General features: G+C 33.3%; 4 protein-coding genes across 4 annotated transcripts in view; 2 read left to right on the forward strand and 2 right to left on the reverse strand.

Moving 5' to 3' along the window:
* Window positions 1-26,193, forward strand: part of LOC113391499 (RNA-binding protein pno1) — a 269,552-nt gene that overhangs the window by 131,394 nt on the left and 111,965 nt on the right. The gene's annotated exons all lie outside the window — the stretch shown is intronic.
* LOC113391510 (flap endonuclease 1) lies at window positions 43-4,704 on the forward strand. Its single transcript, XM_064219003.1, has 8 exons — window positions 43-222; window positions 300-365; window positions 924-1,127; window positions 1,780-1,925; window positions 2,371-2,538; window positions 2,946-3,164; window positions 3,713-3,862; window positions 4,307-4,704. Exons 1-8 carry the CDS (start codon window positions 141-143, stop codon window positions 4,409-4,411), a joined length of 1,140 nt encoding a protein of 379 aa, XP_064075073.1. The 5' UTR covers window positions 43-140; the 3' UTR covers window positions 4,412-4,704.
* Window positions 6,560-14,929, reverse strand: LOC113391506 (glucose-6-phosphate isomerase). The gene is made up of 12 exons (XM_026627495.2): window positions 14,703-14,929; window positions 14,123-14,262; window positions 12,782-12,950; window positions 12,244-12,352; window positions 11,865-12,029; window positions 11,127-11,239; window positions 10,520-10,646; window positions 9,922-10,016; window positions 9,143-9,301; window positions 8,438-8,570; window positions 7,759-7,900; window positions 6,560-7,141 (listed from the first exon to the last, which is right to left on the reverse strand). Exons 1-12 carry the CDS (start codon window positions 14,921-14,923, stop codon window positions 6,951-6,953), a joined length of 1,764 nt encoding a protein of 587 aa, XP_026483280.1. The 5' UTR covers window positions 14,924-14,929; the 3' UTR covers window positions 6,560-6,950.
* On the reverse strand, window positions 16,367-25,910 carry LOC113391507 (heparan-alpha-glucosaminide N-acetyltransferase-like). The gene is made up of 10 exons (XM_026627496.2): window positions 25,501-25,910; window positions 22,163-22,382; window positions 21,740-21,863; window positions 21,354-21,530; window positions 20,718-20,889; window positions 20,058-20,131; window positions 19,451-19,584; window positions 19,110-19,277; window positions 18,412-18,635; window positions 16,367-18,332 (listed from the first exon to the last, which is right to left on the reverse strand). Exons 1-10 carry the CDS (start codon window positions 25,751-25,753, stop codon window positions 18,154-18,156), a joined length of 1,725 nt encoding a protein of 574 aa, XP_026483281.2. The 5' UTR covers window positions 25,754-25,910; the 3' UTR covers window positions 16,367-18,153.

A 26,193-nucleotide genomic window follows, 5' to 3' on the forward strand; every position in this document is an offset into this window, starting at 1 on the left:
AAAAGTGCCCATCTCTAAACATCGAATGTCATTCTAATTCAATTTAATTTAGTGTCAATTGTCAAAATTTCCCGCTTTTATTCAGAGACTAATTGCATAAATACTATTATAATCATTATTAATTAGTTAAATACGCCAAAATGGGTATTATTGGTTTATCTAAATTAATTGCAGACATTGCACCCCATGCTGTTAAAGAAATGGAAATTAAAAATTACTTCGGTAAGTCGTTGATAATATTAAATGTAAATTTCTAAAAACATTTCGCCTTTTACTCCATAAATATAATTCTTTAACAGGTAGAAAAGTGGCAATTGATGCGTCTATGAGCTTGTATCAGTTCCTAATAGCAGTGCGGAGTGAAGGTAACCGATTTATAAAAATAATAATATGTATGTTTCCGCATTACATTGTTCTTATATTGTCTTCTCAGCGAGATTATTAAGCTCACCTAGAAAATTATACCCATTCTTATCTACACCTTGTATCTTACCTTTTTTTACCTAAAATATAGTTCACAATGTCTTCAGATTTTAAAGCAATATTTTGCTTTTAACCTATATACTTTTTTATATTGATAGCATCTTTAATATTTAATGTGTGTGTTATAAAGTCACATAAAACCAGGTGACTGGTTTGACTGGGATATCAATAATTGATCAATAATAATAATCAATGCAAGACACATTATAAAACAATACATTAAAAACTTTGTGCTTACATTCTATATTTGAATATATACTTATACTATATAGAGTTAATTAGCTCGCATACATGTAACAACTTTATAACTAAGAGTTAAACACATATACATTTAATAATTTATCAAACTGTGAAAATGAAACCCACAACTTTATTAATAAGGGTTGAGGCGAATATCAATATTTAGTAGATCTTTTAACTGAAGAAAAATAAAATTATAGGAGCACAATTAACATCCGTGGACGGTGAAACCACATCACATCTCATGGGCACATTTTATAGAACAATCCGTCTCGTTGAAAATGGTATCAAGCCAGTTTATGTGTTTGATGGAAAACCACCTGAAATGAAATCTCATCAACTTAATAAACGAGCAGAGAGACGTGAAGAGGCAGAGAAAGAACTGCAGAAAGCAACGGAGGCTGGTAAGTTGGTTTTTAACTGTAACTCTTATAAGAAGTTAAATAATGCATCATAAAAAGAAGTAACAGTATGGATTGCCCACTGCTACTCCTATGCAGACCCGTGGATACACTTATAACAGGATTTCACTGAAATCAGACACATGCAGGTGTCCTCACAATGTTTTGTATATCATATGGGTGTGAACCCCCAATCATTGGTTAAGATACATATATTCTAACACCTCCATACTATGAGAAATTCTTAACATGCATATACAAACTTGCCAGATTAGCTCAAAATGAAACTTATTGATGATTTATTATAAATAAGTAGGTAATGCTTGCTTTGCAATGTCAATTTTAATTTATTTGTAAATACTTATCCACTTGAACTCCACATTTTATTTAATCATGTTCGAACTTGATGACATTTACAGAGAAAGCTCGGAAACTAAAAGCATATCTAGTCTGAATTATTATCAATCACTGTACATGAGATATTAAAAAGTACTAAACTACCTTACTACTAAACAGATCTCAAAGTTCCCATTTTTGGTAAATATCTTATGTATTGTTGATATAGAACAAATGTTAATGTTTATCATTATCGAAACTTCCTCCTGTGAGGTTTTAGTGTCTTAAATGTAATTCTGTAAGCAATAAACTTTTATAGGTGACTCAGCATCGATTGAGAAGTTTAACCGTCGGCTGGTAAAAGTGACAAAACAACATGGTGAAGAAGCGAGAGAGCTTTTGAAGTTGATGGGTGTTCCTGTGGTTGAAGCTCCATGTGAAGCCGAGGCTCAATGTGCAGCTTTAGTAAGATCATAAGTATTATTAATTAATTTATTTAAACTAAATGTTTAAACATCAACAAACAAAGGGATAGCTCAAGATATCTAGTCCATTTTAACTGTGATATATGACCATGACAAGTATTATAGTGGCTTAAAATCCCACATAACCCAGCTCCACTTTAAGATATGCATAAATCTCGAAGATTTCCACTGCTAAAACAAAAAAGTGAGTAACGTCTTATCTAAAGAATGACTACCACTGAGTTTTCACCATCTCTCAAACTGATGGTTACTATACAGTAACAAAATTTTAAAGGCAAACATGATCACATCTATTTCTTTCTTACATAAAATAAAACAAATACCCCCGACACAAAGACATCCATAACCACATTAAGCTCTCACTTTTAAATTTTTTTTACAAAACAAATAAAATTCTTTAATATGTTTAACAAATAAAATTGTAGGTGAAAGCTGGTAAAGTATACGCGGTGGCCACAGAAGATATGGACGCATTGACTTTCGGATCGAATGTGCTCTTACGACACTTGACCTTCTCAGAAGCGAGAAAGATGCCCGTACAAGAGTTTCACCTGAATCAAGTTCTGGATGGGTTGGAACTTAATCATACAGAAGTAAATATATATTTTATAATCGGTAATAAATATATATTGTTTCTTGGGAGTGGTGCCAGATGGAAATTTGCTCCACAGTTCTACATATTCAACGATATTGCGTTTTACCAAATTATTGATATGCACCAGGAATACTTTGGAACAGATAACCTGAGACACAACTACATTTATAGTCATTAAGTCAGAAGTTCAATAATATTGCGTCAGTCTTGGTTACACTGGCTCACTAACCCTTCAAACTAGGGAATAATAGTACTACATATTGCTATTTACAATAGAATATTTGATGAGTGAGTGGTACCTACCCAGACGGGCTTGTATAAACCCCTACCACCAAGTAAAACTATAATATTTGCTCTGTATGTTTTAGTACTTTACTAAAGTATACTATACTATGAATATTTTAGTTCATTGATCTCTGCATTCTCCTCGGCTGTGATTACTGCGGCTCCATCCGCGGTATCGGGCCCAAACGAGCAATTGAACTCATCAAGCAACACCGGAGCATAGAGGACGTGCTGCACAACATTGATACTAATAAATATCAACCCCCAGAGAATTGGAACTTTGAAGACGCGAGGAGACTATTCCTTAACCCGGAAGTTACAGAAGGAAAGGATATTGAGGTGTGTTATTGCATTATAATTCATATATGACAAAGACGTTAAAATTACAGCATTTATTACATCAAACTGAAACACTTGTTGGAATATTCACACATAATTTTTAATAACGAATACCATACATAGACAAACAAAATAATATAATATAATACAATAAAAAATATTAATTCTCCACAAACCCGGGTCTACGTCGTTGTTACCGAATATCGGTGTTCGCAATGACAATTTATTTGCATTACTCACAACTCGTGATATTAAGATCGTCTTTAAATAATTGTCTTTTTCTGTTCCTAGTATTTTAAGGAAACGTAATTTTTAAATATTTTTTTGTGACATTCCTATTCCTGTGATTCACTGTATATTGTTTAATTTACTCTTTCTGACTATTTTTGTCCTTTTTTTATTATACTAGTAAATACTAGTTACTCAATCGGACCCTCACTACATAAAAACTATATTAAACTAAATTTGAACGCACACAATCTCCGGTTGAGATTAACATAGAATATGGGGCTGAGCATCTCAGTATTATATTATGTTTCTGATTCCAGTTGAAGTGGTCAGATCCAGATGAGGATGGTCTCGTTAAGTTCCTGTGTGGAGACAAACAGTTCAATGAAGATAGAGTCCGCAATGGTGCGAAGAAGTTAATAAAAGCTCGTACTGGATCCACACAGGGCAGACTTGATGGCTTCTTCAAGGTAAGTCTATAAGATCTATAAGAAATAGCAAAGTACAACCTGCCATTAGAGAAAAAAAAAAGAAGTACAACCTACAAACAAAATATTATTTTTTTTAATTTTTAAAACCTACTTACACTTTTTAAACTGTATGCATATGTATGTATACTAAACTTAGTATTTTATATACAAGAACATCAAACATTCACTTTTCATGTCTATAGCTAAAATTTAAAAGGGATGAAACTGCGAAGCACTTCTCCTTATATTATATACTAATATAATATATTATAATTATATGCTAATATTATATACTAACCGCTGAAACAATCTGCATCTTCTGGTACAATTTTAAGTTTTTTAAATAAAGCATTATTAAAAACAAGGTCTCATACACCGCATAGGTCGAATAATACGAGAAATGCAAGTTCGTTTTAAGAACCATTTTTTTTTTTTTAATTTCAGATATTATCAACAACACCCAATCCGAAGCGTAAAGCCGAAGAACAGAAGAAGAACGTAAATAAGAAAGCGAAAACGGGTAGCGGCAGGGGCAGGAAACCGAAATAGAATATCAAACTTTAACAATTAGATTATTAAGATAGTTTGTTAATTATGTTACTCACCGTCGGCCTTATTTATAAATGTTTAGTGGGTCCTAGTTAAAAATAAATCGATCTTTTTTTTTTTATAATTTGAAAGAAAACAACGGCATCTCTACGTAGTGTGAAACAAAGTATATAAAGATATTTTAAACTACGCAACGGATTTGAATGTGTTTTTCATTATAAAACAGAGTGATCCAAGTGGAATGTTTATATGTATAATACATGTATGTTATGTTGGAGAAATTTAGAATTTCAACTTTCCTAGCCGGGAAACGAACAAGAATTTTCCTTTTTATGTTTCTTCAATCTATAAGTTGTATATTGCACCCATGTGAAACCTGGTCGGGTAGCTAGTATTGTATAAATCACCCCCTTAGAATAATTTTAAAGCTTAAGTTAATATCTATTGATCTCTTTCTGGCATCAATGATTCAACATCAGAAACCAGAAGACAAAACATTTAACCATTCGCCCTCTAAACATTCATAAATAAAGTCATAAATGTTTAAGTATCATGGAACGATTGAACTGAACTGAACTGAATGATTATTATTATTGAATTTACTAACTTATCTCTTGAGTCTGAAATGCTGGTTTCAGTCAAATTAAGTAATATAATTCAACTGAATGATCATTGGCAGCTGATAACGTCATACGTCACGCGGATGACCAATGAGCGTTCAGATTTGTACTTAATTAAATCTGTTTAACTAGTATTTCAGTATTGAAGATTTAAGTACATTTTGACTTGTTTTCATTTGCCGGTTTGATGACTGTTGTTATAAATTTTGGATGCTAATTTTTGAACGTCATTGAATACAAAATAAACGACTGTTAATTTCTATACATGTTGTTTGATTATTTACATATTTATGTGTGAGACTGGCTTCGGACCATTGATAGAAGGTAGGACCAAGCTGGATGCAGAAAGCGAATAAAAGCTTGAGATATGACTTTAAAAAATGATTGCTGATGATAACCAATACCCTCATTTAAAAAGATGGAATCTGTTAACTGTTAATTATGACAATTTATTCTTTCCAAATTTTCCTGTCGAAAAGTCGAAATCCGAAGCCAAATTTGTAGACACCTGTTCGAAGCTTTAGACTGATTCGGTAAGATTACTACTACACGTGACATATATTTTGTAACAGAAAATAATTTTATTTTTCACCTTCCCTATCGGATACGTATTCGGTGACATATATCACCTGGTAGAAAGTGACCGCCTCCCCTAGACATTGCAACACAAAAAGTCTTGTAGGTGCTTTGCTGGTCTTTAATATCTGTACGGTCACTCCTTGAAGCCTTGAAACCCGTTGGCGAAAGGCATTAAATGCACTATTATTATTTATATTAAAAACATATATAGATAATATAGATCTATATTTATTTTGTAGATACTATGTGGATGTATATGTATATATTGTAAGCCTATAAATTATCTTGTATAAGATATTTATAAATAATCAAACTTCTAGCTTTGAGTTGTATTCAATCACAGAATTATATAAATGCAATGAATACTTTTTGGTATGACATTTTATAAATAAAAGTAGAAGAAGAATATTTTTGAATTTGACATGGGAATTGAAAATCTGAGTTGAAAAGCGGAAGATAATGGATGATTGTAACAAAAATGATAAGTGTTTAATTTGACCATCAATAAGTAAGTGTGGTGCTTCTATGTTGAATAAAGGAATTTCGAGTTTGAGTTTGAGTTTTAAAAACTGGAAAAATAAATTTTGTTAATTATTTGACGTTCCTGTTTACTTGAAGCTGGGTCTTCGGTATTATCTTTTATATTCTTATATATAACTATGTATACTGTAATGTTTTGTCAATTACTAATTACCGCCTTCGTGGTTTTCTGTTTGACCTAAAGGTTGACTGGCAGAGAATGCCTTCAGGCATTAAGTCCGCCTTTTGTCTCATTTACTTTGTGGTGGTCAATAAAGTAATTATATAAAAATAAATAAATTAAATGCCTCAAAAATCGCACAAGATACAAAATTGCTTGATTATTTATATATTATAATGTACAGAGAACTAAATTTATAAGTAAAAGAAGGATATCTTTATGGATGTATAAAAAAAAGGAGTATTATATTATATTGTAAACGTTTTTAATATTTATTCCAAATTACACATCTAATCATTAACAAATTTGAAATACTTGTGTATTAAATACAATTAATACGTAAATCAACAACAAACATAAGAGATCTCTTTCCCAAAAACCTACTTTCATTCGTAAATATATCTTTAATAAAATTTCATTTTTCAACATTGCAACACTAGTCTTGCATAGTATATGATTTTTTTAACAAAAGCCTTTTAAATAGTGGATTTAGTTTCATAACATTGATTATCAAATTACCTTTGCATAGTTTTCTATTACAATCTTATTTAAAAATGTATACATTATTAAATATTTTTAAAAATCTGGATACATTTTAAAAGATTAAAATAGTTACAAGCACTAAAAAAATTTAATGTTATTAAGCAAAATTCTCCTTCAAGAAGTTAATGAGACCGTTAGTGGAACCATCATGAGAGGTAACAGGCTTCGAGTCCTGAAGTTCGGGCTCTATGGCTTTAGCAAGTTGTTTCCCGAGCTCCACTCCCCACTGGTCGAAGGAGTTGATGTCCCAGATTACTCCTTGGGTGAAAATCTTGTGTTCATACATAGCTGTGAATAAAAATATCAAATTACACACTGATAATAATATGTTAGTTGATATCTAAATTTATTATCATCAAAATAACGGTTAATTACATAGTGAACTGGGTGGTAGGATTTTGTGCAAGCCCGTCTGGCTGTTGGTACCACCCACTTATCAGATATTCTACCAATAAGCAGCAATACCTAGTATCGTTGTGCTTCGGTTTTAATGGTAAGGCAGTGTTACTACAGGCGCAAGGGACATAACAACTTAGATCCCAAGGTTGGCGGTGCTTTAGCCATGTAAGGAATGGATAATATTTATTACAGCACTAATGTCTATGGGCGGTGGTGACCAAATACCATCAGATGCTCCATTTGACCTAACGCCTTCTAAGAATATATCTTAATTTAAACAAATATTTGCTCTGATAATTGTAAATTTTCAATTAATATTATAACAATATATCTAATTAATCTTACAAACCAAGAAAAGACGGAAATTGTCTATTGTAATAGACTAAAAATGAAAATATTTATTTAAGCTCTATGTATACGAAATGCAATGTCAAATTGGAAATAATTGCTTATATTTAAATTTTATTTAACAAAATGAATCGTCGGTATGTGTATGTGTATCTTACCAATAAGTGCTCCGAGGGTGAAGGGAGTAACTTTTTTCACAACAATGGAGTTAGTGGGGCGATTGCCTTTGAACACCTTGTGTGGAAGGATCTTTGAAATCGCTTCTGGTGCCATACCAGACTTTTCCAATTCCACTTTAGCCTGAAACATTTTAAAATTATCTCATGATAGGAGTAAAACTAATACATCAAATTTGAACTTGAATTGTAACGATATCATTGGTCGAGATCTAAATTATCTTTGATTTCAACGGTGGAAGTTAATATCGGAAAGATAAAATTAAAGAAATAAGTAGTTAAGTGTAATATACATGAAATGACTCGCTGATTAATCACAAAATCTCAGAAACTAACACCACAAACTTGAAATTTGTCAGGCTTCCCAAAAGGGTGTAGACCCCTAAGGGGGTAAAACGCGGTTTGGAAGAGTGTGTTTTATAAATTTCGCGGTAGTCCAGCCGCTGGTTCAGCTAGTAGTATTATAAATAAAGATATATTCATCAAGAATTGTTTTAGTTCATTATATAACAGCTTTTAATGAATCGCATGGAATATATTGTAAATCAAAGGTTTGTTTATCTCTGCCCTTCTGCCATTGGAATATACTAGGATCACACAACCTTTGCAAAACTAATTGTAAGTCCCATTATTAAATAATTATAGTTGATTAGTTCCTTACTTCGTCTGAAGTTTTTCCCTTCATGAGCGCCTCGGTTTGAGCCAGGAAGTTGGCGAGCAGGATCTTGTGGTGCACACCACCTGACACCGGGTTGTGTGTCTGCGCAGGCGCAATGAAATCGCACGGGATCAATCTACGAATTGAATTATTTGTTATGATTTTTATCACATCTAATAAATTACTGTATGCGAGCGAACAGTGAACTTAATGAATACACAGTATTTTAAATTCATTTCAACTCGAAAAAATATATATATGCAAATGATTAAAAGTACAAAGGTGGTTCAAGTAATACACATTACTAAGTTCTAACAAAAGTTCTTAGCCATTTTCTTGTAACTATTATTGATAAATTATACGTATATACAAATACAATAGTCACAAGAAAAATAGTCAAGGACTTTTATTAGTGGACAGTCATATAGCTAATTCAAGACAACCCAATAAGATTAACAAAATATTAGGACTTGTATGATAATTTTTTTATTTAAAGTCTATAACATAATTTGCCTACCACGTCTTTTTTTTATAAAACCACACTTCTTCTAATTATGGTCCTTCGAGCCGGATTAACATAAATATATTCTATTTTAATATTACCTACAGTTATATTTTTATTAGTAATCATTTACTATAGTGTATATTATTAAAACATAATAAATTACCATATTTATTACTAAAAACGAAGTCTCAAGTGTTACCCACCTAGTACCCTGATGAATGAGCTGGTAGAAGGCGTGTTGTCCATTGGTCCCGGGCTCGCCCCACACGATGGGGCCGGTGTTGTACTCGACCTGGTCACCGCCCCGCGTCACGTATTTACCGTTACTCTCCATGTCTCCTTGTTGGAAATATGCTGCGAATCTGTTACGTACAAATTCAACCTCTTCAAATGACTCTGCTATGCATGTGTTTAATGTTACTTTTAATTTTCCATTAGGGGTTGGTCTAATTATCCTTAACACATGTTATGTAAATAACCCATAAAGGATAATAAGTTTCACTCTTTCTAAAGTGCCAAACCACATGTAAAATATATTACTTAGCTAATAGTAACATTTAACAATAGTCATACTTATTTTGTAAACTCATATAAGATTATTTTTGTAATATTTACGTTTGCACCAATAAATTATTATTATATTATATTTACTTACATAAATAATTCACTTTAAAATAAATACACATGAAGTTTTTTCAATAGACAAATCAAATCATAGTATTCATTATTGAAGTTGACTCATAAAATCACTTTTGAATCGTCACGTAACATTGTCGGATTAAATGTAAAGCTACCACCGGTTCGGAAAGTAGATTCTACCGAGAAGAACCGGCAAGAAACTCAGCAGTTACTCTTTTCAACCATTTTAATAACCGAGTATGTCAGTAAAGTACAATTATATTACAAGTAAAAATATATACATATCCATGTACTATATCCTACGGTTGGAATAGAATATATGTTAATTAAATAATATAAATACCTGTGTAAATACTGGTCGTAAGGTAGAAGAGCGTGGGTCTCAGCTCCGTAGAAATTGCTGTACCACACACCCAACAGTGCCAGGATCACTGGAGCCTGGAATAGTTGTTCTAGATGAGGATTAGTCGACATTATTTGTGGTGCTTGTGACACTTGGTGACCATTATCATTGATATTGTTAAAAAATGAAGACTGATTGGACAAACATTTAAGGGAAGAATAACTACAAAAAATTGTTAAGACTATATACATAGGAGTCTATTTTAGTGTTTTATATCATTTAACTTTCCTAGCCGGCGATACGAATACGCTAAAATGTTTCGAAAGAAAAACCTATAACTTTTTATCTGCCCAACCCAACCCAGGGCCCTGGTTAGCCAAGGCAGTCTATAAATACAGTGTGAAAATACCCTAGCGAGGGATCCGTAAAAACGATCCTGCGAGTATAGCCTTTTTTGAGAACTTGCACTAAAATATTAAAATATATATTTTAGTACACATTCTCAAAAAAGGTATATTTTTGTTTGACTAATTAATTACGTATTTAATCTTTTATTTTTTAATTAACATTACATCATCAAACTATTATGGTTTCTTACGTTTTTCTCCAAGGGAGCGGTCGTGAAATGGTTATCCATAAAGCTGGCCCCTTCCAACAGCTTTTCGAAGTTATCGAAACCCACGTGGAGCGATATGGACAGGCCGATAGCAGACCAGAGTGAGTACCTAAAGTTTAAATAAAAAAAACAAATATATTAAATTATAATTCTTTTATTTTCCATATTAAATTATTACAGCTGGTCTGGTCCCTAACTTACTTTTAGTATGTAATTATAATGTATTTTGAACTACATATATAAGAATTAATTCTCACATATATATTGCATACGAATAATTCAATATGAATAACATATTTAAAATATATATCCTAAAATAAAAATTGTTTTGATGCCTGACAACACAAACAGCCTAGAATAAAAAAAATAAAAATCAAAGACACGGATAACGTGTTTTTAGAGAAATAAAAAAAAAAAAAAACTATTAATGACTCGTGTAAACTCTTAATTTGTTAAACTTAAACGTCACGAGGCCTAAATACTTCTAGATAAAATTAATAACAGTAATTAATATTAATCCACGTGATAGATATCAAATATCAAAACCGAAAGTGATGTTTTGATCCAGTAGTGTGTGCGTGTGTCTTACCTGCCTCCCACCCAATCCCAGAAACCGAACATGTTCTTGAGGTCGATGCCGAACGCTGACACCTTCTCTCCGTTAGTCGATAACGCCACAAAGTGTTTTGATACTGCAGACGGCTGGTGAAGAAAATCATACAATTACTATAATTCCAATCCTAGACATAAAAATACCCAAGATTTACTCATTCCAGACTATTTACTATATTTTGCACTGTAAATTTCTTGATTAATATATTATATTTATTCAACACTATTCTAGTGAGCAAAGATGGGCAGTTAAAGTTCGTGCATGTAACTTTCAGCCAAATTACTGTCGCCGAATGACAAGTGAGAGTCCAATGGCCGACGAGCATCGACTGACGGACCAATCGCGTGCAGCCTCGGCGCCCCCGCTCCTTCAGTCCTCCAATGAGACCCAAATATTAACTACTGCACAGGCCGAGGCTGTGCTCGAGCCGTTTATGACAACTACTTATATCCCCTAACCCTGTTTTAGGAAAAAAAGTAGCCTATGTCCTTCCTTAGAGTTCAATTTCATCAAATTCGGTTCAGCGGCTTAGTCATGAAAAAGCAACAGACACACAGACAGAGTTAGTCTCGCATTTATAATATTAGTATAGATTTTTTTAAGCTGGTAACACTTAGTGTTTATAGCTATCGAATAAGAAATGTTTTGTCTTTGTCCAATAATATATAGACAAGAGAAATTCCATAAAACAAATTATGTGATTTAATAACTTACATCTTTAGCGACTTCAAGGAACCAATTCTTGGCTGTGGTCGCGTTGGTGATGGTCTCCTGGGTTGTGAAAGTCTTCGAAGCAATAATGAAGAGAGCTGTTTCTGGGTTCAACCGCTTGAGCACCTCAGCGATGTGGGTTCCATCGATGTTGGATACAAAGTGAACCTTAACAAAAAAATTTATTACATGGGTTAAGTACCACCTGGTTACCATTCACTAATAATTCTACCACTTAACTGGTTTAAATTTTATGTATGTATTAATGACGTCATACATCGTCCGCACTTGGACGTCGTTGAATGTTCAGGTTGTCAAATAAAATAATATAGTATTGCTGTGTGTGTTAGTTACAATTTTAGTTTTGTTTCGTAAAATGTACCTTAAGATGATTAGCGTAGGGTTTCAGCGCCTCTGTGACCATGAGTGGGCCGAGATCTGACCCTCCGATGCCAATGTTGATCACATCTGTGATTGGTTTACCCGTGTACCTATAAAATGATATAAATTGTTAACATAAAAATAACACACTTAATATTTTTCCATCAAATTAAAAAAAAAATTACAATAATGTATATACTTAATGGCAACATTAAATACTCTTTATTATATTTAGTGGCACTAAAAAAAGATTTCTCAAATCAGTTCCCTCAGAATGACGTTCTGCGGTTACAAACATAACAAACTCCTACTTTTTTTGAAGTCGGTTGTAAATAAAATTACAAATATGCGTACCATGATGTCGTATTACGCTTATGTCAGCATTATGTGACATTAATTCTCTATTACTAATTCTGTACATCAGACATTAACGACAATTTGAGAAATACTAGAGTTGATATCGATACTATTTTCCCCCAAACAATCAATGAACTTAACAGGTTACTATCAATTAGTGACCAATGGTTTAAGAAACTCACCCCTTCCAGTTGCCACTGATAACTTGTTCTGAGAACTCCTTCATGTGGGCCAGTACTGCGTTTACGTCTGGTGTGACGTCCTTCCCATTGACTAGGATAGGCCTATTTTGTCTGTTACGTAATGCAATATGTAACACAGCCCGGTCTTCTGTGAAGTTGATCTTTTGACCTGATTGCAGAAAAAGTGTTAGTGTTCAATTTTCTATTTTTAATTTTCTTATTTATTGTGTTTGTTAAGAAATACTTGGTAGGAACGATGAAAATGAGTGAAGGATAGCCTATTCCAATGGAAGTTGGAAAAAGATAAACAAACCTTAGATTTACATATTTTATGCGATTTGCTATATAACTCAGCTATATTGTGCACTACTAAGATTTTATGATTAATATATTTTAATTTATAACAATTTTTTTCACAAAGTCATAGTGAATATCATAGATTAATTAAGCATTTTAACCAATGATATTCATATGTTGTATATTTGGCTTTTCTCCTCTTATGGTTGAACCACTGTATATGTATAACTATAGCCTCAGGACTAGACTAAACCATTTTTTTTTTTTTTAGCATTAGCAGCCTGTAAATTTCCCACTGCTGGGCTAAAGGCCTCCTCTCCCTTTGAGGAGAAGGTTTGGAGCACATTCCACCACGCTGCTCCAATGCGGGTTGGCGGAATACACATGTGACAGAATTTCGTTGAAATTAGACACATGCAGGTTTCCTCACGATGTTTTCCTTCACCGCCGAGCACGAGATGAATTATAAACACAAATTAAGCACATGAAAGTTCAGTGGTGCCTGCCTGGGTTTGAACCCGAAATCATCGGTTAAGATGCACGCGTTCTAACCACTGGGCCATCTCGGCTCTAAACTAAACCAATTACATCATATTATGTATGTAGATGAAATGTTCGTAATTTTCAAATCCATACAAGTTTTCCTCCAATTTTCAATAATTATTTCAGTCAAATTTAGATCACTCAATGTAAACTATTTTTATGAAGTAATAAAATATTTTTATTAATCACTATATGTTTTATTTGAAAATTAAAATTAATAAAATAAATGGAGGATATGTTAAATTCTAGTTAAGTAACTAATGAAAATACATAATCAAAAGCCAATACACATTCCTTGGTAGTGGGAACGATGTATATTTTTCTTAATACTCAACAAATCAATAAATATAATTAAAGTTACTGAACTTTTGATGCTCTTTCATCAGTTTTTTTTTTTTCACATTTCATTTACCTTTTATTTTACTATCTGAGCTAAAAACATTAAAAAAAAAATAGCAGCAAGGGTGTGATGTTAAGCATATGCACACATGTAGTAATCACCTGAAAACATAGCATCCCTAGCTTGTTCTACACCACGACTCTTGGCAAGCTGGAACAATAATCCGAGGGTAGTAGCATCCACCCTGTTCTTAGAGTAGTCTAGCAGGATGTCTCCATCATTGGGAGTTGGAATCCGTAGACTAGAACAAGCGTTATAAACTTAATATTTAATGTTTTAAAAAATTATATTACTTCATCATGATTTATATTAATAACTGTTTATTACCGTGATATAATTATTTTTTATCTGTTATCATTTTATAAGTATTGAAAAAATTGTGTCTTTTAAACTGCATCTTGCAATCCTAGAAAAATATGAGGCAATCGTTTTTTTAATGAAACTTACTAGCTTCTTTTCCATTTTAGGCATCGTAAAATAAACAATATTTAATATTTAGAAACTTAAAAAAAAAAGAAAGTTTAAACTTTTTTTTCTTACTGTTTGACATTGATACGTTACCGTTGACCTTTAAATGTAAATTTCTTGAGCGAACGTAACAAGAATGAAAAGGTTAATACGTTAAATGTAAGCACATTTAATAAAACGAAATTTAATATTTTTTTAAATATTCTTACGTACCTGAATTTAATAAAGCGGTCTGGGTCTTGTTGAAATAATTGTTGGATGTTAATTTTGTCGGAATTAGCATTGTAGAACTCTTGAAGTTTTGTAAAAGCTGGATCTTGTTTTAAATTTATTTTAGGTTCCATTTTCAAATAAGTAACTTTACGAGTATTCGATGTAATAGTTTGCCGACACTGCCGTATCAACAAGGTTGATAACGAATGTCCAATTGACATTTCAATGACGTGTGAAGGTTATGGGCGTTTTAATTTTCCATTCGCTCAAAATGTTTAATTTTAAAAATTTTAAAAACATTTTGAAAATGTTATCGAAGAACATAATATTATTAGATTAAAAGTCTTATTCTTAGTAAAACCATTATCGAAGATATAAACCTATATTAGTTAAAACGTTATTTAAGCCTATTAAACATTCTATAAAAATCTTTATTTATAGTCGTTTGATAAGCCTCCGATAACTTTAATGCCGCTATTGTACATAATATTTTCATTTCGTACATAAATGGTAAAATGTGAATGGTAGAAAATGGTTTCGCAATTCTACAATAGGGTATTTTCGGTAGTGAAAAATAAATTATGATATTTGATAAAAATTAAAATATTTGTAGAAATATACTTTAAAATTTTGATATTGAGTCATAAATAGCATTATTAATTGGTTATATTAAAATTAAAAGTCGTAATATTTAGTTTGTATATCACGTGACTTAAAACACGAGCCGCCATAGTTTGGCGTCAGATAGGCAAAAACTGCCATTTCAATATCATCTGGCACTTTGATAAACAACTTTTCTAGAGTTTTAATGCTAGTATTTGTACATAACACTGCAACGATAGCGATTTTATTTCATTATTTTCCCAAAAAACACCAAATATTTATAGCTGTTAACGTTGAATGAGTACCGGTCGTACATACACTATTGTTTTTAACAATCTGACGTCATCAAAATGACTTCAGCGTTTTAGGGGGAATAAAAAAGGTTAAAATTTAATTTAATTTTATGGCAAGAAAGCGTGTTTATTTTTCCGAAATATTTTTTTTGTGGCTTTTTATTACAAAAATCAACATTTTGAAACACTTTTTCAAACATAGTAGAATACCCTACTTTGCATTTTAATTTTCATGCATTCATTCGTAAAATTGATTATTTTTGCTTTCTAAGATTATCTTAAAAGATTTGGTAAAGAAGCGGGTTCTTATTAAATGCATTTATATATGTATATAATATATCCTGCCTGGAAGGCAACAATTAATTATACACACAGAAAATTCTTATTTAACAAAATATTTACATATTTTGAGATAATTATGAATGTGGATACCGCAAAGGCACCAACTCCTCCAATGACTTCAAAACCAAAACAATGTTCTACAACATTTCTTGTTGCCATGTGTGCCGCGTTATAATTTTCTTCAGCACAGTTATGTGGATGTAATATTACGGCTCTAGTCTGTATCCAGAGTTAGCTTGGTGCTAACATGTAAGACCCACTACTTATAATAATTATTAAAATGATTATTAACCATTTTCATCAGTGTTTTTTTTTTTTTAATTAGAGCAATAGTCCAATGTCATTAAGCTTATGACATATTTAAGAATTAATTGAGAATTTTTTTTTAATGATATTATATAATTGAAATGAAATAAAACTAAGCTATTAAAAATAATTTTAATTTTAACATAATCAAAATATATGTATACATAATAATTTTCTTATAATTAAAACACAAATTATGAGAAAGAATATTTTTAAACATACATTGTAGAAAATTTGAGACAATTTTCACATTAATATTTGCATCTCAAAGTTCCATTTCTGTATATACTAATGTAAATTTCGTACGTTATCATAATATACAAGTCATTGGAGAACTGTTAAATGTATTATTGCGATATGGATTATAATAAATTTATTTATTTATTTACAAATTTATTTATCATTCCTTTAAATCAAACATGTTCACATGCAATACTGTGTTGTGTGTTTTAGATCTTAAAATTCACACACGTGTTTCGAGCAATCTGGATTGGAGCACCGTGGTGATATTAGCTCTAAGCCTTCTCCTAAAGACCGGACTAACTGACTGATTATTGCTTCCGTGAATTAATGGAAATTTTTAGTGGAAATCAATTAGTATATGACATTTGGAAGTTTAATAGACACAGCCAAGGTAATCTTAAGTAAGTAAGTCTTTTTATAACATTACATAATATAATTAAAATATCCAATTAGACACATAACTTACGATATATCAAAATTTTATCCAAGCTTTTTTTGACAGAACTCTCTTAAGCCAAGGTGAAAAAACCGAGCGCCGCGCGTTGAGGGCTATCTCACCGAAGAAGATCAATTCTTGAACCAGTGAGGAGATCGCCAAAACATTGCTTACACCTGGCGCTTGTTGTAATGGAGAACTTTTGTTTTAATCTAAGAAAAATACCTGATATCATGCAGTCTCCCATAATGATCTCAAATGAAATTCCACACCATATGGTGGTTTAACACGACAAGATTTTATCTTATTTATAAATATTTATCTGTCTAATTATATTTGGCATGTTGGCTGTGCTGAAAGAAATTTATCCATGTCATACTAAATCCTCTTTTCTAATTTGATTCATATATATTTCTAACACCTTGCATTAGTGATTGCGACCAATTATTACTTCCTACTGATTGTCCATCCGACGTTGTACTTGTAAAATTCATACAGAGTTACCCCCACTTACTTTCTTCGCAAAAGGGGTCACTGTGCTAAAATTCAAGCCAATGTACGTCGAACGTACAGTTTCGGAGATTAAGGCCACTAGATGTCTCCATATGGCAGATCCTAGTAAAGACTAACTGCTTTGCAATTTGCCGATAACAACAATATTACAAGGTTACTACCTTTTTCAGATTATTTTCCTGTACACTGATGACTGTACACAACAATACAATACAATAATTAGTGTTAGTATATTTTAGTACTTATTTATTTATCGATAGACGTTTTCTTAATAACATAACTATAAGACGTGGTACATTAAACTGAACTTTAAAGCAATAACGATAAGGTCAAATTTCTACATAATGGTTAATCCCAATAAAATTAAAACTGTGTCGCAAATAATGTTACGCTAAAAATAACCTTACTACATGCGAGACGCAATATTTCGCTGTATCGCAATCGCTAATAATTTACGCTTATTGATTATATCGAATTAATGAATAATAAAAATATTAAGTGGATGAATCGAATATTATAGGTATTAATAATCTGGTTGCTATGCAACAACAATAACGATTAATAATCGAAAGACGCTACGGCAAAGTGAGACTTAATGATAAGTTAATAAAGGCGATATTTCGTCAAGAGTAACGATAACGACAGCTACGCTAAAATGAACAGTATGAACAGTATCAGTAGGTAATATAACTCGGACCGCTGGGCACGATCGGCACTAGAGCGAGATGAAGATCCGCTTCCGGTGCAGCGCCACGGCGACGGCGAGCCACATGAGCATGGCGGCGGCGTGCGTGGCCAGCAGCTGCGCGTGCGCCGGCGCCGCCACGCGCACGTACAGCGGGAAGTGCCGCTTCAGCAGCTCGCTGCCCACGTACAGGAACAGCGCGTTTTGTCCTGACGGCGACGGGTGGTCGAGTCAAGGTTACTTGCAAATTATTGGGTCTCGTGGTCACTTCTCTTTCTAGCTACGTACCTGCATAGTAGAGCGGTCGCCCTCCCCATTTGGTCTTCAGATCCACCAGGAAGTAGAGCACGGCTTGGATGAAGAACGCCATGGACGCCGTCACCAGGCAGTAGGAGACGGACCACAGGTTCTTGTTGATGGGTATGACGCCGCCGTTCTTGCAGAACATGCACAGAGCTCCGCCGGACACGCCGAATACCACCGACCAGAACACCCAGCGCATTATACGAGCTCTGAGGAACAATTGTAATATCAATGTAGTGTATATATTGGTGCAATTTTTAGTTGCGGCTTCTTTTCTATCCTTTGATGATGAAATTATGTGATATGCTGGTGATATGACCACTCGACTGATTTCGCATAACAGTCAATTCTTAATGGAGACCTGTTCAGAAGATATAGTGCACGGGTGTAGCACGGCCATAGTAGGCACTGTCAACTTTAAGCTGACCCCAATTTTTTTTGAATACATATCCTTATTTGAAACCACCACTTGTAATATATATATATCATCAAAACCTAGTCGCTGGCGGTCAAAGTATCCTATATAACACTCTCGAACCCATAAACTAACTCAATACATCAAAATACACAAATAACGTAAACAATCAACTCTTGTTTACTTGAAAGGGGGATGGACACAATTCACATATTATTTTTAAGTTTCTAATATCATAAAGTTATCTCGAATTGTCATCAGTACGAACCTGGCATGATTGTACGCCAGCATGATCCTGGTAGTATGAGCTCCAGCCTGTACCACCAGTATGCCGGAGAGGATACCTAAGATTCCTTCAGGGTCGTGGGGTACCACCGTCTGGTACATCTTCGAGTACGTACCACGGCTAAGAAGATGAGATGGTCCGAGGATTAATCTGTAATAAAATAATAATCCTACTAATATTATATGTCAGGATATAAAAAGAATTAAACAGATTTCGATGGCATTTTGTACACAAATAGTTTATAACCTGAGATACTTTTCATATCTATATATAACATAAAATATAAAGTCGCATACATGTAGAGTATAAAAAAATATATTAACCTGTCAATATAACCAGCAATGCCAGCGGTACAGTTCTGCAAGGAGAAATCTCCCAAAGCGGTACGATGCAGTCCACCAGGTCCAGAGTAACCCTTAGGGCAGCCCGGTGCAGCAACGGAGAGAGTTATGCATACCTGGAAATATTATTTTTAATTAAATCACTGGAACAGATTTTGGATCGATTTTAATGATATTTTTTTAATATTTGTTTAATATGTTAAAGAGAAATACTTATGACTCGCTTTTTTTTAAATTATCTGATTAATTTAATAAGAAATTGTTATAGGAGATTGAAGATTGTATTTATTTATTTATTTATTGGAAAAGTTACACCATCAACATATCACTAAGCACTTAAAATTAATATCTGTTGGGTAACATACAAAGTGATACGTCATTAAAGGTGTAAACAACATTGATATTGCATAAAGTCATCACATAGTCTCTCTGTCTTAATATCTGTCTCAATCTCTTTCTCTCCCTCTCTATCACTCCTTCTATCCATGTATTTTCCTCCCTCTCTAGCCAATGTCATCTACATTTGGCGAGTTCAACTTAAGTCCCACTAGTTGTACGTTTTTCATTTCAGTATTGAGATATTTGTTACCTGAATAGCCACGAGCAGTATGGTCGCAAGCCACTGCTGCCAGCCAGCAGCGATGTCGCGGAAAAGTGAACGACCTAAACAAAAAAGCAATATTAATTTATGATATTCATATTTATTATATATTTTATGAAATAGGTTCGCGTTGCCGGTAAAAGGGCTACCTGATGGTAAGTAGTACCACCATTTGTAGACATTGGACCCATAAGAAGTATTAACCATTCCTTACAGCTCCAATTCGCCACCAACTGAACATTTCACAACAGTGAGTACGTATTTTAAATAAGATTGTATTTGCGAAAAAATAATAATATCTGGAACACAAATGTATTGCAAATGTTAAAACCGAAAGGTTATATTATTACTTTAAAATGTATATAATGTCAGATCCAAGATATAACATAGCAGGTTCAAATTCAGGATAGCCGTGCTGAGTTTTTGAGCGGTGAGGCAAACTTCAGCGAAACAAGAGCGTTCCCCTATGTTTAATAATGGGAAATTCCCGTGAATGTAACTAGTAATTACAAATAATAGGGGGAGTAGGGGGACTTACGTACCGCGTGCCTCCTATGCCTCTGACAGAGTGTACTCAAGATTCCATGAAGATGAGAGGAATGATGAAGAGGCGAATAGATGTGAAAGAGTCAGGTGAGGACGGCTCACCGGGAGTGATGTTCTGGCTGGTCCGCATGAAGGCGCACTCGAGCGCGCCCACCACGAGGTACATGGCGGCGAGGCGCTGCAGCACGCCCGGCAGCCGCACGCCCGCCCACGACACGCCCACCGAGCTCAGGCAGAGCCCGATCAGCGACAGCAGCAGCGAGCGCCGCGCTACCTGCCGCGCGGGACATTCATACGCACGATCTGGATTGGCCGGCTTTCACGGGCACCTGATCTTGCCAGGTCATTAACGGTGTTCTTTAGCGGGGTCGGCCCTTTCCATGTCAAGAGGTGACTTCCGGGAGGTGGCCGTTTGCTGGAACCTCGATGGACCCGTTTAAAATGTTAAGCTTGAAGGTATATATGGGCGTCTTTTAAATCTACGGCCCACACATTTGGAATTAAGAATGAGGGGTGATCATCTTCACGGTGACCGTTATAATGAAAAACTACTCGGGCAGACGGCCCTTAGATTTGTTATCATCTCGGATTTCATCAGGCTTTATACCATAGATGATAATTAAGAATTACCATCATTTCACCAGCTCTGAGATGGTACACCCCTTGTGCTCGTGATAACTTTGGACCCCTAAAACTGAATTGTAATTATATTTAAAATATATTACATAAAATCAATACCTGTCCAAACGCCGTCATTCTCGGCATTGAAGTCCTCAGTCTAGCATTGAGAGACAGCACAAGGGCTTCGCCCATCGCGAAAGCGAACCACGGGAACACCACATCGGCTACCGTTAGACCGTTCCATGTGGAGTGAGAGAATACACTGTAGCCACCACCGCCAGCGTTAACGAAGATCTGCAAACAATTTGTAGAACGTTGTAAATTAATGAAATGAAAATAAATGTCCTGTGGCTAAGATAATTAATATATTTGATTGATTTTTTTTCTTCTATATTTAGTCTTAAATCTCCATTTATATTATTAAAAGTATAATTTAATGCCGTTGACGTAAAAAATAATGTAAACGCTATTTAAACGTTTAGTATCTTCAAACAATTACATACCATTAGAGCGATGGAGAATCCTCTGAATATATCGAGGGACCGCAAACGGGAGCGGGTCGGGGAACGAGGCACGCTCGCTTCGGTCGTCAGGACGCGAGTTTCCGACCCCAGCTCGTTGTCTTCTCTGGAAGATATGACGGGAAGTGGATATTTTGCAATTATTTCTATAAGTAGGCTAATTGTCCACCTGATGGTAGGTGGTCACCACCGCCCGTAGACATTGGCGCTGAAAGAAATATTAACCATTCCATACGTCACACCAATGCGCCACCGACCTTGGAAACTAAGATGTTATGTACCTTTTGCGTGCAGTTACAAATGCCTCACTGACTGACTCGAATGCGAGCAACAGAATATTGTTGAAAGCAGCCATTTATTTTTATTCTTAATAATTTACACTTCTAATGATAAAAGTGATCTTACCTTGCAAAATATCTGCTGTAGAGCCTTCCAGCTACCACACGCTTGCCGATACCCTTGACAATGTACCAAAGTGTCGCCATCGACAGCAGCACCACCACCGCGGTCAGTATCGGTAGGTAGGCCGCGTCGGGCTCCGCTGTCATACGCGGCAGGCATTCGTCTTTCGTAACCTCGCTCACATTGATACTGTACTGTCCATACTCCCCGAATTCATATGTACCTGTGATCAAAAAAAAAAAATTATTTTATTGTAATTATTTTATAATCAAGAAGTGATTATAAAATATTGATATACATATATAATATATACTAGCTATATGCCCTGGCTTCATACCGGTAAATTCATACTTTACACCTCCCATTGCCCATTTCAAGTTAATATTGTAAAAAAAATATATATAGGGCGAAACTATGCTAAATTTCAATACAATCGAACCTAGAGTTCCTGAGATCTCGTGACGAATGCTATTTCGCCTTAATCTATATCTACAAAAAATATTATTATTATTATCTACGTAAATAATTATTATATATTTGTTTTTTTTTTTTATAAAGCGCAGCGCCTAAAAACCGCTGTTTGTTTTGACACACTACGACGTTTGACGTTTACCGAAAACCAGCACGATACGGGCAAGATGCTATTCCGATATTATTTCTAACGAACCGCAACTAGACTATTGTTAGTCTAATAAGAAAACGACTACGATACGTTTAGCTTTCGATTCGATTGCGATAAAAGCACAATCTGTTTGTAGAAATGGCGCCCTGTTGCAGTAACAGTGACCCTTTCTGCTAGTGTACAAATACATTTTATTTGATTTGAATGAATTCGACAATTATGTATATATACCAAATAAGGCTTTAAATTTTAGGTATATAAGGCTAAAAATTAATTACACATTTTTAATACATTTTATTTTAACAGTATAAAAATAATGTGTTTGTGCAGTGGTTTGCGTGCGGCCCTGATGTGTTTGTATACGTGAGTAAGTGCGTGCGTGTAAATATTATACTTTCATCAATCATGTAATTTATTGTTAAATTTATTATTATTTATATAAAAAAACCGATAAGATAATAAAGATGATCTTTTAACGTTGAGATTTGAGTTGAGAAATTAAATTCAATTTGCATATATTTTACATTAGTCCCTGTTATTCGCTCATAATTAATTTGGTTATGCTCTGCTAACACTTAGCATCAGATTTAATAAACAGAAACAGTACTTTATTTTATATAAAAAAGCAGTAACTAATACCCTTACTGTAAAAATATTGGTTAATTATTTAATATCAATTCACACTTTTATAAAATTATTAGACCGAGGGGTAAATGAACTATCTAATCGTAGATGTTCAGCACAATTCATAGCTCCAACTACAGGCACAAGGGACATATCAATCTTAGTTCCCAAGGTTGGTGGAGCGTTGGCGATGGTGACCGCTTACCATCAGGCTGCCCATAAGCTTGTCTGCCAACTAATACCATAAACAAACCAATATTTTTATAAGTTAATAAATAAGTATAAGTTCTCCATTCCTCACATTGCCTGTAATACACTGTCTTAATAACCTTTCAAACTGGAACACAACAATACTATTACTGTCTGTTTGGTGGCATAGTTATGAGACATTGTGGATAACAGCAAGACTACCTTTGTTAACTTAATACATTTGCATAAAATGAAATATGTTTTTGTATTTTTATTATTTGATAATTCCTATGTTTAAAAGTGATGTTCCATTGATACACTCTGTTATTTTTTTACGTCTAGAGTTGGCAAATCACCATCATTCATGGACACCTGCTATTCAAGTTGCTGATACATTTCCTTCCATTGTCATTTACATCCACTAAACAAAAAAAAATAGAGACGCAGACTCTTCCTAAGTTAGTAACAATATTTAGAGTCTGTTAAATAAATCTAATTTACCTAATATTCATTACCATGCTTATTGTAATGTACAAAATGAATGGTTATAACCATTCACTCATTCAGTAAATGTAGTTTGACCTATTTACATATTAATTAAAAGGTTTTAAACAAGTAACATTATTAACGAGAATTTATTATATAATGATCAAATACATTTTAATTACTTTGTTTTTATGATCATAGTTATTTTATCTGATATTTAAACAAAGTTGTACCTGGACTAACCAGTCTACATATTCAATTAAGGAGAACTACAATTAAAAATGCTTTTGCATAATTAAACATTAATAAAGACAAGGCAGTAAGGACAAGGCCAGTTTATCCATAAGGCAGTGCATGCTAGTATGTATCCCACATCAGCTGTATTCCTATATTTCTGGGTAGATATGATATCTAGATATTTTTTTCTTGTTTATGAAAGCATCTCTATTAAGTTAACTTAGTGAATATGTCTATACAAACATGCTAGCCCTTCAAAACAAAAATAAACAATTGCAACTCCATTTCCTCATCTTGGAATGTAGAAATATGTCTTTTTCAATTCAATCAAAAAACACTTACAGTAAATTTCAAGCAAGACTGTCCATTTTATTTTCATTTTAATAGTTTATTTCATTTGGGTTTGAATTAAACCTCATTTTAGGGATGGAAATGTATATTATTGTAAGTGACTACTTCGCAAAGGGAGTAATTAAGCTAAATTTCAAGTTAAATCAGACTTATAGTTTCAGATATCTCATGATGATTTGATGATGAGTATATTTATTTATCTACTTAGAATTACACCATTGATTTACATAGAAATGTTTATGACACAAAAGCACCATAAACTATAATCATATAACATGTACTTTATACAATATACATGACCACTACCGGGCAACACAATTTTTTTTCACAATTCATACAAAATATTCATATATCATATACAACACGCAGTAATCCCTAATGTCAGCACAAACAGACCACATGGCACTCCTTTTCCTTTGAAATATATAAATGATATTCTATAGATTTTTAAAGAAAAATTTTTGCAGCTAAAATATTTCAATAATAACCTATTTATATAATTTAAGAATATTTTGTGCATTTTATAATACAATGTTAATCTAATTATGATGAAGTAAATATATGTTTCATAATCTTTTCAAATAAATATATACCGATACCTTTATCGGTTCAGAATTTACATGCTTTAAAAATGGATTCCATCTGAATAAAATTACAGAGAATCAATATGACTCATTTGACCGGAACATTAATACGCAAATATTTAAGTACACAAATGCAATAAATAATGAATAATATGACACAATAATGGATTAGTTAAACCGGTTCTAGTAAAGATATTTATAAATATTAACAAAGAAATATTTACAATCGTAAGTAAGCAAATACAAACCACTGCAAATGTCTCCATTTCCGTTTTTAATCGCATATCGGAGCGGGCTTACGGTATTCAATATCACAGCCCGCGACGTCGGTATTCTCGCAGTCTCCAATAACATGCAGTCTTCGCATTCTTCATATTGACTCCAGAATGTAACTGATTCATTTGTTTTGATCTCCAAACAAGCTTGGTCGTATTTTAATGTAGTCCCATTACAGTTACGTATGAACGAACCAACGTTTTCGAAATTACCAAGCATTTTCATAACTTTAATCTACATTAGGTTCCAAGTAAATTATATTCACAATGAAACAATGCACTTGCGGAATTGCAAAAATAATATTGTAGAAATCTGACAACGCAAAATGTGAATCATCAATGAAACGTCAAATTCTATATAGTTTACAAATGGAATGACAAATTGTGAAGTGAATGAGTGTAAGTTTAAGCGAATGAAAAACTTTGTAAACAAAGATTATATTAACCAAACAAATTGTAATGTTAAAAAAAAGTGTTGCCAAATGTATATTATATATTTTGTTATATAAAAAATATTGTACATACAAATTTGAATAACATTATAAAAAAATATTAAAAATCTAACTTACCTGATAACCAAACCAAAAACATTTGTTTTGATAATAACCTCTTTTATGGTATAATATAAAGTAATATGCTTAGGAAATTTCTTACACTTTTTTTAAA

The sequence above is a fragment of the Vanessa tameamea genome, chromosome 25 (genome assembly GCF_037043105.1).
Source record: "Vanessa tameamea isolate UH-Manoa-2023 chromosome 25, ilVanTame1 primary haplotype, whole genome shotgun sequence".
Taxonomy (NCBI): domain Eukaryota; kingdom Metazoa; phylum Arthropoda; class Insecta; order Lepidoptera; family Nymphalidae; genus Vanessa; species Vanessa tameamea.

Coding starts and splice junctions, on each gene's coding strand:
- LOC113391510 (XM_064219003.1), top strand. CDS start 141: ATGGGTATTATTGGTTTATCTAAATTAATTGCAGACATTGCACCCCAT. Junction 366..923: donor AATAGCAGTGCGGAGTGAAG/GTAACCGATTTA, acceptor ATAAAATTATAG/GAGCACAATTAACATCCGTG. Junction 1,926..2,370: donor AGGCTCAATGTGCAGCTTTA/GTAAGATCATAA, acceptor ATAAAATTGTAG/GTGAAAGCTGGTAAAGTATA.
- LOC113391506 (XM_026627495.2), bottom strand. CDS start 14,923: ATGTCAATTGGACATTCGTTATCAACCTTGTTGATACGGCAGTGTCGG. Junction 12,951..14,122: donor TAGGGATGCTATGTTTTCAG/GTGATTACTACA, acceptor TTCTGCAATCAG/GTCAAAAGATCAACTTCACA. Junction 8,571..9,142: donor CTCATTCATCAGGGTACTAG/GTGGGTAACACT, acceptor TTCAATTCGTAG/ATTGATCCCGTGCGATTTCA.
- LOC113391507 (XM_026627496.2), bottom strand. CDS start 25,753: ATGAAAATGCTTGGTAATTTCGAAAACGTTGGTTCGTTCATACGTAAC. Junction 22,383..25,500: donor AAATGGAGACATTTGCAGTG/GTTTGTATTTGC, acceptor TTTTGATCACAG/GTACATATGAATTCGGGGAG. Junction 20,132..20,717: donor CAGCCAGAACATCACTCCCG/GTGAGCCGTCCT, acceptor TTTTTTGTTTAG/GTCGTTCACTTTTCCGCGAC.